The following is a 13,411-nucleotide window of genomic DNA, read 5'->3' as shown; positions in this document are numbered from 1 at the left end:
TCGCGTCCCAAGCGGAAGGTCATGGGTTTGAATCCGCCGCGTCGGGTGGGTTAAGGGTGCACATTTTTCCGATCTCCAAGGTCAACTTATGTGCAGACCTGTTACGTAGCGCCTTATCCCCCTTCGTGTGTACACGCAAGCACAAGACCAAGTGCGCACGAAAAAGAGCCTGTAACCCATGTCAGAGTTAGGTGGGTTGTAGAAACGCAAAAATACCAATCATGCATCCCCTGAAAGTGGCGAACGGCTGCCTAAATGGCGGGGTAAAAAACGGTCATACACGTAAAAACCCACTCATGCAAAAAACACAAGTGTACTTGGGAGTTTCAGCCCGTGAATGCAGAAGAAGAAGAAGAATACTGTACTTTGACTTTGATCTGTCTTATTCTGTCATTTGGAAGGCTTCGGTTGTCTCCAAATAGATGTGTTTTGGAAATAAAATTGTGCTTCAATATAATAGTAAAGAAATAGATGTGTTTTGGAAATAAAATTGTGCTTCAATATAATAGTAAAGCAGACCAAGTCGACCAAAAGTGGGTAGGGGCACTTCCTGTCGGCGTTTTTCCCATATGCAGGGAATGCACCCAGATGCATTTCGTGTAGGAAAGTACCATTACACTCAATCTGGGGCCAAGCGCGTGACTCACTTCAGCGGTAATGCTTCCCTTCACACACATCCAATATGCGGTTTGATGGAGGACTTGATGGATTTTCTTATTTCTTCAATACAAATTGCAAAACTAAATCGAATCTCTTTGAAAACTAAAGAAAAGGATAGAAAGATATCAATTTTTACCGCTGTAGCTTAGCATCACGTGACTTTCAGCAAGATCAGCATAACTCTACAGGAGATGCACCAGGAACCGTGTGATGTTTGTCTGAGTAAAGCAAGGGTGCTCACTCTTTCACAACCCATACAAACCCGACAGAGTTATTTGTGGAATATGTCTATTTGGCTTGGTCACTGGCATACGATTTCACCGTATTTACAATACAATACAATACAATACAATAACTTTATTAATCTCTAAAAGAGAAATTACATTGCTGAGCGTTTGTGTCCGTAATAATAACATACATAAAACATTCAAAATAAACATTTGTTCTTTGTCCTGAGAAAATATAGCACATTGGTTATCACATAAGAAAGTATATTAAAAATAAATTAACATGCATTCACCATCAACAATGCACAAAAGAAAGTCAGCACCTTGCCGGTTATCACATATTGTCTAAGATTAAGAGAGTAGAATGCAAAACAAAATCAACAATACTGAAACAATACAGAACACTGACCCCGTGCATCAGAGCGACAACACCAGCATCTACCGCCCCACCTGAGAATTGAAGATGTGAATTGCAGATGGAATGAACGAATTTCTGTAGCGTGTGGATCTTGCGGTTGGTTGTCTGAATCTGTTACTCCTGTCTGTCCGTCTACTGTCAAATTCCGGTCTGAGTGGGTGCGAGTCGTCAGCCAAAATCTTCTGTACCTTGTCAGTCAGTCGTCGTTCATGTGTTGATGTGAAATTGTCCTGCTTCCTCCCAACCACCCCACTTGCTTTCCTGATGAATTTATCTAATCTATCCCTGTCTTGCTTGTTGATGTTGCCACCCCAACACACGGAGCCAAAGTACAACACACTATTGCACGTTGAAGTGTAAAACATCTGAAGGATTTCTTGTCTGATGTTAAAAGACCTGAGTTTTCTCAAAAAGTACAGGCGAGAGTGGAGTTTCTTCACAAGGGCATCAGAGTTTGGTTTCCATGTCAACTTATTGTCTATAATCACCCCCAAATACTTATACTGCTCTACCTTCTCTACGACCTCCCCCTTGATCAGTATCTCCCTGTGTACATGTTCCCCCCTCCTGTTGTCCATTATCATTTCCTTTGTCTTCCCCACATTAAGCTCTAAATAGTTGTTTTCACATGATGCATGATGGTCTAGAATACGATCAGTACGTTCAGTGGAGAAAAAAATACGATGTGAAAAATTTCAAGACTACTTTAGTTTTCTTCACAAGCGCATCCTGAAGCCAAACCACTATTTTGACACATGATTATAGTTATTGTCAGAAAACATTGAAAGAACTATTTGTTTTGAATGTATTGGTAAACTTAATAAACTGTGCGACAGCCGCATGTGAAGCATGTTTGAATCATGGATGTTCAAATGCTGTGTGGAGTACGCTCAATTTTTTTCTGAAAATACACCAAGTTTTCTGAGAATACTCCAAGTGCAAAACAGGTGTTCCCAGGTCTGATGTACTCAGTGTCTGAGCTAGTTTCCATGTACGATGTTTGCAATGTTTGTTTTGACGTTCACAGGACTCTGAGTTCCCCATCGACACTGGTGTCAACCCCGAGCTGGGCAAGAAGGGGCTGCCTGGTTGCCTGACCCGTACCGGAGGATTCCGTCTCTCCAACACCTTCTACGCCCACTCCCATCCCATCAGCGGGTGAGTGCAGGGCTTTTATCCCTATGAAGCAAAGGTTCTCACGGGACGATTTGCCCAAGATTTGTCCGGTCACACAGCCGATTTGATCGTAAGATCAAGTTGCGATAGAGTTTAGAGTTATTAGCAAGCAAGTCTTTCTTAACTTCGGGGGATATAACTTGCTCTATTCTCTGCGAGTCAATTGTAGGTGAGGACCAATCAGAACGCGCCGTTGAAGGCCAAAGAAAATGGCGGACAGCAGCGACCCGCATCCCTTCGTCGATTCAAAACTTTTCGGGAAAACAGTTTCTTACTCAAATTCAAAGGTGACGTTTTAGGCGTGTACTGCGATCGGGAGCCATCAGATGCAACTGTCTGCGTAATTACTTTCTCGGGAAGGCCTAATGCTTAAAGGTATTTTTAGAAAGGGCGAGAACTTTTATTCTTACTTGACTGTGCTTTCATTGCAGAGTGGCTCTCCACCCTCGGAAGCAGATCCTGGCGACGAGCAGTGATGACCACACCTGGAAGATCTGGTCGGTGCCGTCAGGTGAAATCATCTTCACCGGTACCGGACACACCGAGTGGGTGTCTGACTGCGACTTCCATCCCAGGTGAGCAGAGCTGCCAACTGCTACGTTTAAAGAGCAATTTTTTGCTACACCAAGCTAAAGATTGCTATGCTTAAAACAAATAATCACAAGCATGCAACAGTACCCTTTTTCAGACCTGGGAACCCATACGATTTCGCCGTATTTTGTACGCATGATTGTCGAGAATACGCTCAGTACGGTCAGTGGGAAAAAAATACGACGAGAAATATTCCTAGACTATTTTTCTTCACAAGCCCATCCTGAAGCCGATCCAGTATTTTGGCACATGATTACGTCACTATATTAGCCGCTGTCGAAAAAAATATAATCGGATCGTGTCAGTCAATCAAAACAACCAGGCAAACGAAAGAACGGTATTTGGCAAAATGGGCTCCGAGAATTAACAAGTGAAACAAAGAAGAAAAGGGAAAAAGTTTGAAGAAAAATATCACACACACATACAATTTGTAACCAACACACTCATGTAGTCCCGCCCGGAATAAGCTTTTTTGGGATGATTTACGACTTTTGCGCACATTTCGAGCAGACGAAAACACAACATGGCGGCTCTCGCTCCTCCAACTATCGCGAGACACAAAAAAACGAAATCGCGCGCGCGCGAGATCCTGATACATCCGGTGTTTCTCTGTACGCTTGTCACGACGGCTTGTTGACAAACGAAGATTCGCGAATGAAAGAGAAAAGCGCCGAGTCTTGAGTAGAGCTAATAAAGTACCGGTAATCGCTAATCGAGCGAAATGAAAATCCGCGGCGACTTCCATTAGGTGAATGCTTTTCAAGTTTAGGTAACGTTTTAGCTGCATCTTTTTATAAGCCTCAATGCGATTTTTTTTTTTTTTAAAGTCGCGGCTTGTAGTCCGTCATATACGGTAAAGTTTTTGTCAGTAAAAATTGAAAAAAGCATTTGTTTTAAATGTATAGATAAACTTAATTAACGCTGTGACGGACGCGCATGAGGCATGTTTTAATCATGGATGTGCAAACGCTGTGTGGAGTACGCTCATTTTTTTGAAAATACACCAAGTTTGTTTGAGAATACTCAAAGTGCAAAACAGGGGTTCCCAGGTCTGCTTTTTTTTTAGTCCTGGTAAACTCTTCTGCTTCCCACTCGGTGTAGCGGTCACAAAATGGATCATAAAACATGGTCTACACTGAAAAATGGAACTGTAGATACTCTCTAATGGGCATTTTGTGTTCATGCATTCTCACGAAACTTTATTCAAAATGTCTATTCTTGTGCAAGATGGCATAAATGCGGATGAGGGAATACATGTTAGAAAATGCTGCACTTAAACACAATTTGCTACTCTGAAAATTCCAAAACAAATTCTAAATTGCTGCACTTTAAGCTTCACAAGGGTTGACAGGTCAGGGTGAGTGAATTGATCATTCATTTATGATGACAAAGGGGAGAGCAAATACTTTTATTTAGTAAAGTGAAAATCCCGTTTTAAGACCCCTCCAATTTAAGGTGGTCGTCTACATTTTTGCTTTTTTTCAATAATCTTATGGTTAGATTTCGATACAAAATTATGTCAAATGATGAATGAACCATGGGAAAAAAGTGATAGAAAAAAAAATATATGTAAAAAAAAGATTTTATTTTTGGGTAGCGTGACTCACGCTTCCAATATTTTGTTTTCTGTTTGCTGAGAACATGTGCTTTGCCTAAAAATACTGACCAATCAAATTCATGTCACTATGCTTATAGCCACGCCCAAACAAGTGCAGCAACAGTTTGACACTGGAGCGCTGTCTAAGTTTTTTTTAAACGCACGAAATGCACAGGATTTGAGAGGAGTTTTGCGCTTGGCATTTTCCAAATAAGGATATCCTACTATGAGTACTACTCTGGAATACTACAATGAATTTTCAAACGGCTACACTGGCTTCGTCTTTCCTGATCGAAAGGGGGTGTATTGTTGATATTTGTAGATAATAGACTCTGCATTTTAATGGTCAAATGGCGATTTCGGTATAAAAATGTAGACAAGGACCTTTAAGACTCCCTCCCTTTTATGACCCTTCTTTCTCAGATGTTCTGTGCATAACCTGTGTAAATGTATCTCCATTGAAAGACTCCCATTCTTGTAAGACCTGATTTTCTCAGAGTTTTGAAGGTCATGAACACGGGTTTCACTGTATCCAGCTTATGCTTGAAGTCTATCTGATGTCAAATATTTAGAATCTGAACAGATGAGTTTTGTCTCTGTTTCAGCGGCTCAACACTGGCAACAACCAGTGGCGACACCACAGTGAAAATCTGGAACTTCTCTCAGCCAGGCTGCACACACACCTTTACTGATCACACCCTCGCTGGTAAGTCGTTCTTGTCCATATATTGTTATGACCATACAAAACAGACACCTCCACACATAACAATACAGTGACTGAAACAGCCAAGCTTCACAAGGAGAATTAGGTTCTTCATTATTTATTTACAACAATTTCGGTTATGGCATGTATCTTGTAGTACGGGCACTGGTTGGGAAGTAAGGCATGGTTAGGTGAAGATGACACCAATCAGACAAAATATCAATTTTTTCCCGACCCCCCCAGTCTGCCAGCTAAGCGTGACCAGAAACCTTTATTATGGTGGCTTTACTTTGACTGAACAGAATCCACTGCTCACCGCGGTACCCACAGTATCTTACTGCCCTCGCGGCTGCCCTACCACCCAGGCCTCCATCCGTCACTCACTGCTTTACATCTACTGACAAACTGGAGGCACTGGACCACTGAACCAGGCCACTTTTGTGGTTTGTATTGGGCTCAACCATGGTCCAGGGGGCTAGACAAGCTTAATAAGCTCCAAAATTTACAAAATATAACTACCAATAAAAATGTTCCCCATTGGGAACCACATCTTCACCATAACCATGCCTAACTTCAGCCAACCGTACCAAAAACAAAGCAACAACAACAAAGAAAAAATACATATGCGCCGGTTAGAATTAAGCTGAATGATGGGCAAAATTGCAAGCTATACATACACACATATATACACAAGTTAGGATACCGCTGAATGATGGACTAGAAATTCTGCTCAAAACATACACACACCAGGTAGAACCAGAAGTGAGCGTAATCATGGACTAGGGATTCCGATGTAATTGACTCAATAAAAATTGAAGTGATGAAACGACAATACTGCAAAGAACATCCCAGACAATTCTAGTTCTTCCACAAGTGAAGGATAACTGGTGACCACTAAAATTCCGTTAAGTGAACAAGCTGCCCGGATGTCAAGCCTATCGGAAGCAGGAAGGGGATGGTGGGTGGAAAAACTAAACAAACTTACTGGGCCAAATAAAGGTGAGTAGCGAACCTGCATAGCCTATGCTTAGAAATACTTCACAAGATTTTCAAAACATGATGAATAGAACCAAGTTGACCAAATGTCAAGTCGGCAAGGCAGGGTATGAACATTTTTAGATCAAACAATCGCCAACTAAACTTCAGGCTTCCCCAGGCCTCGTAAACAATTGCTCAGAGTCTATAATTACCACATATTCAAAATTAGAACAATGCAAAACCCAAACCGTTCAGAAAAAAGGACTTGTTCCTTGTAAACGCTGGGGATACTTGGAGAGTGACTTGCTGCTAGCGATGATAGCCTGGCGTCTGATACGGGTCTTAAGATGCCAGACTCAACCAAATAAGAATCGGACTGGATGAGGCACCACAATTAGTCTTGGAGTGCCATTGTTACTTGAACATCCGGGCTACTTAGACACATTGGCGAGAGGCTGAACCAAATAAAGATTGACCCATATATGAAGCACTGATCGTCTGCTCGAGAATCGCCTCCACTCTACTCGAGACAACTGTGTCTGCCTTGAAGTTCATAACAGCATTTAAGCAGAAGCTGAAATGTTTTTATGACCATACAAAACAGACACCTCCACACATAACAATACAGTGACTGAAACAGCCAAGCTTCACAAGGAGAATTAGGTTCTTCATTATTTATTTACAACAATTTCGGTTATGGCATGTATCTTGTAGTACGGGCACTGGTTGGGAAGTAAGGCATGGTTAGGTGAAGATGACACCAATCAGACAAAATATCAATTTTTTCCCGACCCCCCCAGTCTGCCAGCTAAGCGTGACCAGAAACCTTTATTATGGTGGCTTTACTTTGACTGAACAGAATCCACTGCTCACCGCGGTACCCACAGTATCTTACTGCCCTCGCGGCTGCCCTACCACCCAGGCCTCCATCCGTCACTCACTGCTTTACATCTACTGACAAACTGGAGGCACTGGACCACTGAACCAGGCCACTTTTGTGGTTTGTATTGGGCTCAACCATGGTCCAGGGGGCTAGACAAGCTTAATAAGCTCCAAAATTTACAAAATATAACTACCAATAAAAATGTTCCCCATTGGGAACCACATCTTCACCATAACCATGCCTAACTTCAGCCACAAACCAGCTGGCCTACCAGCAGGTTCCCGCGGGTCGTCTTTGTTACTATTGCCCACGGGAGTTAACTCCCAATGCCTACCCGTGCGTCGGTTATTCACTTATTGGTTACTGCCTGGGCCGAAAATAGGTCAACCACGTTCTCTAGCCGCATCGCCGATTCGCGCTTTGTTCACTATGGGCCGCAAAATAGGTCACCCGCGCTCTCGTCGGCCCCCATTCAAAAGTGGCATCCGTAACACTACGCTCCGCCCCCGAAACAAAAACTAAACAAACTTACTGGGCCAAATAAAGGTGAGTAGCGAACCTGCATAGCCTATGCTTAGAAATACTTCACAAGATTTTCAAAACATGATGAATAGAACCAAGTTGACCAAATGTCAAGTCGGCAAGGCAGGGTATGAACATTTTTAGATCAAACAATCGCCAACTAAACTTCAGGCTTCCCCAGGCCTCGTAAACAATTGCTCAGAGTCTATAATTACCACATATTCAAAATTAGAACAATGCAAAACCCAAACCGTTCAGAAAAAAGGACTTGTTCCTTGTAAACGACTTGCTGCTAGCGATGATAGCCTGGCGTCTGATACGGGTCTTAAGATGCCAGACTCAACCAAATAAGAATCGGACTGGATGAGGCACCACAATTAGTCTTGGAGTGCCATTGTTACTTGAACATCCGGGCTACTTAGACACATTGGCGAGAGGCTGAACCAAATAAAGATTGACCCATATATGACGCACTGATCGTCTGCTCGAGAATCGCCTCCACTCTACTCGAGACAACTGTGTCTGCCTTGAAGTTCATAACAGCATTTAAGCAGAAGCTGAAATATTGTTGTTCCTCTTCTTCTGCGTTCATGGGCTGTAACTCCCACACACAGTCGTGTTTATTCCACGAGTGGATTTTTACGTGTATGAAAGTTTTTACCCCGCCAATTAGGCTGCCATACGCTGCTTTGAGGGAAACCATGCTGGGTATTTTCGTGTTTGTTAATATTTAGAACTCTTACTTCCCTTCATTTCTTAGACCTAATTTTTATCATGAGTTTAACCCTAAATGAAGATAGGTATATTTGTGTTGTAGTGTGGAGCTGTTCGTGGCATACTTGCGGAGACTTCCTGGCAACTGCTTCCATGGATAACACCGCCAAAATCTGGGATCTCAATAGGTGAGCGGTCGTGACAGATTGAGAGACTACGAGACTTTCTGAAGAATTGCTTTGATTTTAGTGTTATGAACCAGTGTATCCACAACTGGTTCTACTTTTAGTAAAGTTCTTAGCGGAATACTATACTGTATCTGAAGGTTACAGATTTCTTTTTTTTCTTTTTTTTTCTGGAACAGAGATAGGAAGCTCTTAGTTCTGAGAAAAAAATCTTACTTCAGATTTGCTTGCATATTTTAAGTGTCCTCCTGTGTTAAGACATTTAAAATGTGATGTCTAAGAAGATTAGAACTCTTTCAAAATGGAGTTAAACTTATATTATGTACAGAGCTAGAGGGTTGATGTTGAAAAAGTAGTTTCGCTTTTAGATTGCAAAATCTTAAAAATTTAAGATGGTAATTGTGATGATATTCGGTAGTTCTCGGGATTGTATCAATCGAGCTAGCCCAAATCATTCACACGCAGTCGGTCACGTGAGTGTACGCACATGGGCAACAGCGTTTCTGCCCACCACATTGAGTTGTATTGTCATAGTCAGTTGTTTACTAGATAAGTAAACTGAATATGGACGTTCCTTGCTATGAGTCTTGTTTGTGTACGCACGACAGTAATATTGCCTAGCTATTACAGTAATATATAATTATTGTGCACTGTGTGTTAATTGTACGTGTGTAGCATGGGGTGGTAATATTGGTCAGCTATTACAGTATGTGTGTGTGAATTGTACGTGTGCAGCCAGAGGTGCCGTAGAACGCTGAGGGGTCATGCAGACTCGGTCAACAGTGTGGAGTTCCTGCCGTACTCCAACACCCTCATCACTTGCTCCGCCGACAAAACTCTCTCCATGTGGGACGCTCGCACTGTGAGTTCATAATAGACATATGAGTCTTTATGACACTGATAGACTAATAAAAAAATGACTTCGCTAATATTTTGCCAGTGATGTTTTCAGAGGGTATTGAAACAAGTTTGAAATGTTTTTAGAGAAATCTACTGAAAATTAATTATACAGACTTTTGAATATGATGACATGCCAAGAATCAAGATAAACGAGGTTTGGTTAATTGGATGCGGTTGATTTACTATTGCAATCACAGAACCTACTTTTGAACTGGTGTAAATCCCTGGTTTGTGTTTTTATATTAAAGTTTTTCAATTTGAATAGAAATTGATGATGTCAGCATTTTGCTAATGCAACTTTTTTTTGTTCAGAACTACTGTGCCCTCTCCTTCTTTGGACATATGAACTCCGTCAACCATGTCACCTTCAATGGAAGGGTGAGTGTGTGTTCAGTTCTTGATGATTTCCTTGACTCAAGAGTTTTGTTTGCATCTTGATTGACTTAAATTCTGCATGTGTTCAGTGACTTGGAAATTGGGGTCGGTGAGGGATGTCTAGAAGATGGGGAATAGGTTTTGACAGTTTAATGGTACGAAGCAGTGCATGGATTTGAAGGTGTTGCACAGAACATGAATTAATGAAGTATTTTACTTTAAGCATCTTTCATGTCCACTGTTAGAGAGTCAAACATTTGGTGTTATTTTTAATTAAATTTAAAGCGAGTGCAGTAAACTTTCACTCGCCACATAACTCTCACTTACTCTATTGCACATGCCGTTTGCATTTAGAGCTCTTACTTCCCCTAGTTTATTACAGCCATTTTCATTCAATTTTAACAGATTGCAGTAATAAAAGACTGGTTGATATTCACCATGGAGGCTATTTAGATGACATTTTAGTAAAGGACTATAGTTGATAATCATAGCAAGATCAAAACACTGGATGTTATTTTGATGAAATGTTTTAATGCAGTGCAGTAAAGAACTGGTTGATATTTTCAGCAAGAAACACCATGGGTGCTATTTTAATGACATGTTAGTATAAAGGACTGGTTGATATTTTCAGCAAGAAACACCATGGATGCTATTTTAATGACATGTTAGTATAAAGGACTATAGTTGATATTCATAGCAAGAAACACTGGATGCTACTTTGATGAAATGTTTTAACGGGGTGCAGTAAAGGACTGGTACGTGGTCATTTTCAGGGCGACACCTTGGTGTCATGTGACTCTATGGGCATGGTCAAACTGTGGGACGTCAGGAAAAACGCGTCCATGGCCAGCATAAAGTGTGGCCCCCACCCCGCTAACAAGGTCGCCTTCGACCCGTCAGGTCAGTTCTTACGTCATCTCGGGTCCTAATTCAGAGTTTCATGAATGGTGACAAGGGAAAGTTGCAGTTCAGATAGCGCAGTGATTTTTTCAATCTGTGTGCAGTTGAGAGTACAAATGGTCTGTTGGATTGTTGCATTTTCAGCTTTCCAGTTCTTATTTGTTATTTTTGTTGAAACACATTGCCTCATTTCCAATAAAAAATGTCTTCATTTTAGAGGTAAAACGACTTGAGATAGTTACCATTTCCGCAGTGTATTTTGTGCGTTTTCTGATTTTTGTTGTGGCTTGTTTTTGTTTTGTGGTTGTATTGAGGAATTTGTGCTTAAGGATAAGTGCTTCAAATAGAAAGGAAACAACAAAACTGAGTATGACGTTCGATCTTTCACACACACAAAAATCCCACTGGTGCAAAAACACAAGTGTACATGGGAGTTGCACCCCACACACACAGAAAAAACCGTATGCTTCATACTGTTATCTCCCCTTCTTTCTTTCCATCCCCAGGTGTTGTGCTGTCCATTGCAAGCAACGACAGTTCCATCAAGATGTACGAGATTGCCAGTGGGCAGGTGTGTATTTTGTTCATGTCTCTCATATCTTACAAGGAACATTCTCATGTTATTTGTTCATGTGTTTCCTCATGTTCAGACCTGGGAACCCATACAATTTCGCCGTATTTTGTATGCATGATTGTGTAGAGTACAAGATGTACGGTTAGTGGGAAAAAATACAACGAGAAAAATTCCCATACTACAGTACTTTTCTTCACAAGCGCATCCAAAGCCTATCCAGTATTATGACACATGATTACAGTTGTTGTCAGTTGAAAGAAGCATTTGTTTTAAACGTTTTGGTAAATTTGATTAACATAGCGACGGACACGTGTGAAACATGTTTGAATCATGGATGTTCAAATGCTGTTTGGAGTACGCTTATTTTTCTGAAAATACAATACCGATACAAGCACAGCGTAGCGTTGACCTTAAGCTAAGCTTATGACTTAAAGAGATCTCTCCGTGGAATGGGGACATTAAATTTTCGGTTGGTTTTCTATGGTTTGGGTTCTGTGATATTAATGTCAACCCTCAGTTGAAAGTTAGAGAAGCCGAGTGAGAGAGAGACAGAGAGAGAGAGAGCTCTGATTGCTCAGAACATTTTTTTACATGTATTTTTTTTAGTTTGCCTTTTCTGTTTCTCAAATAAAGCATTGAAAAAATGTTTTTTTGAAATGTCATGGTGTTGCTATAAAGTGTCGTATCCTCTTTTTCAGATCACGCCCCTTGTCGGTCACGAAGATGCGGTCCAGTGTGTGGTGTTCGATCGCTCCGGAGAATTCATGGTTTCAGGCGGTAGCGACAACACTGTTCGCATCTGGTCTTAACTATTTTTATGCTTGGCTGTTTTGTTTTCTGCTCTTAAATTATAATCCGTCCATTCGATGTACAATTTCCTTTTTATCTCTGAAAGAAATCTGTTTTCGATAAATTTGTACATCTTGCATGGCTCTTCCGTTAGACTGACATTGTTGTACTTTACTGGGGTATGACATTCTAAAGTTATTAACGGCAAAATAAGATCAACAACGAAGAAAAATAGAATGAATCACAGTACCTTGATGTTCGTTGAAGCGAAGACACGGGATCAAGTAGAAGAATAGAAGACACAAGAGAGCGAGAAGGAAGTATAAAGAAGAGAAGTTAGAGAAAAGACGAAGAATAAAAATGGTGTTGTCTGTAGGTATAGACAAAGAAGAGAATGACCGAACGCGGTCAAGGGGAAAGCATCCACGCTAAGCTGGCTGGAACAATCTCTGGCATTGCCCAGCGATTGGTCCATGTGCTACTCATTAATATTCATGAGGTTACAGCAGAGGAATTCCGATTTCCCATAAATGTCCTTGTTACCCACAAGACTTTTTATGTTGACAGTATTTAAAACAAATTGTATTTCCAGCTGTAACTCTTTGACTGTTGTTTACAAAATATGCCCTGGATCAAGCTTTATATTTAGCAGAGAAAACCTGTGATAAAATGTCTGTGACACTGACAGTATAAAAAAAACACCAAAAAAACTTTGTTTGCATCAAGACACAAATATTTAAAATAAAACTATGAAAAGCAACCCTGTGTTATTACTTGTAAGTTTGTGTTGGCGAAATATGTGTATGTGTGTGTGTGCCACCAGTTGAACTACCGCTCCCCATAATAAATACATATCAGCTTTAGCCATAAATGAGTTTATGACAAAGCAGGAATTAACAACCACTGCAATGGACCGTTTGATAAAGGCTTAAGCAAACGCATAATTCTCAAACGGCGTGACGCTATTTTGTCATAAATAACAGCCCCACCAACCATCCTGAACTCAGAATGAGTTCGGCTCATTCTCTCCCTGACCGGACGCTACAGTCCTACGCGAATCTATCAAAACAAAAATACAGAGTTATCTCCCATATGGTTTTCGCGAGCATGATCTAAATTTGAGATCAGTCAGTGTTCGCCGAGACGAAAATGATTGCAGATTGGCCGACTTCGACAGTGATCTCCGTTCTGTTCTTTACAGTTATGATAAAGACATCGT

General features: G+C 41.0%; 1 protein-coding gene across 1 annotated transcript in view; it reads left to right on the top strand.

Annotated features, from left to right (window-relative positions):
- LOC138947607 (sperm-associated antigen 16 protein-like) overlaps nt 1–12,952 on the top strand; it is a 29,444-nt gene extending 16,492 nt beyond the window's left edge. The window contains exons 8-16 of the mRNA XM_070319119.1: nt 2,333–2,463; nt 2,913–3,056; nt 5,275–5,375; nt 8,573–8,657; nt 9,390–9,516; nt 9,867–9,932; nt 10,703–10,829; nt 11,336–11,400; nt 12,102–12,952. Of these exons, the coding sequence (XP_070175220.1) occupies nt 2,333–2,463; nt 2,913–3,056; nt 5,275–5,375; nt 8,573–8,657; nt 9,390–9,516; nt 9,867–9,932; nt 10,703–10,829; nt 11,336–11,400; nt 12,102–12,212 (957 nt within the window). The 3' untranslated portion in view covers nt 12,213–12,952. The remainder of the gene's footprint in view (nt 1–2,332; nt 2,464–2,912; nt 3,057–5,274; nt 5,376–8,572; nt 8,658–9,389; nt 9,517–9,866; nt 9,933–10,702; nt 10,830–11,335; nt 11,401–12,101) is intronic.
- Nucleotides 12,953–13,411: the final 459 nt, after the last annotated feature.

The sequence above is a fragment of the Littorina saxatilis genome, linkage group LG14, assembly GCF_037325665.1.
Source record: "Littorina saxatilis isolate snail1 linkage group LG14, US_GU_Lsax_2.0, whole genome shotgun sequence".
Lineage (NCBI taxonomy): Eukaryota > Metazoa > Mollusca > Gastropoda > Littorinimorpha > Littorinidae > Littorina > Littorina saxatilis.
This window is presented reverse-complemented; position numbering and strand designations above follow the sequence as displayed.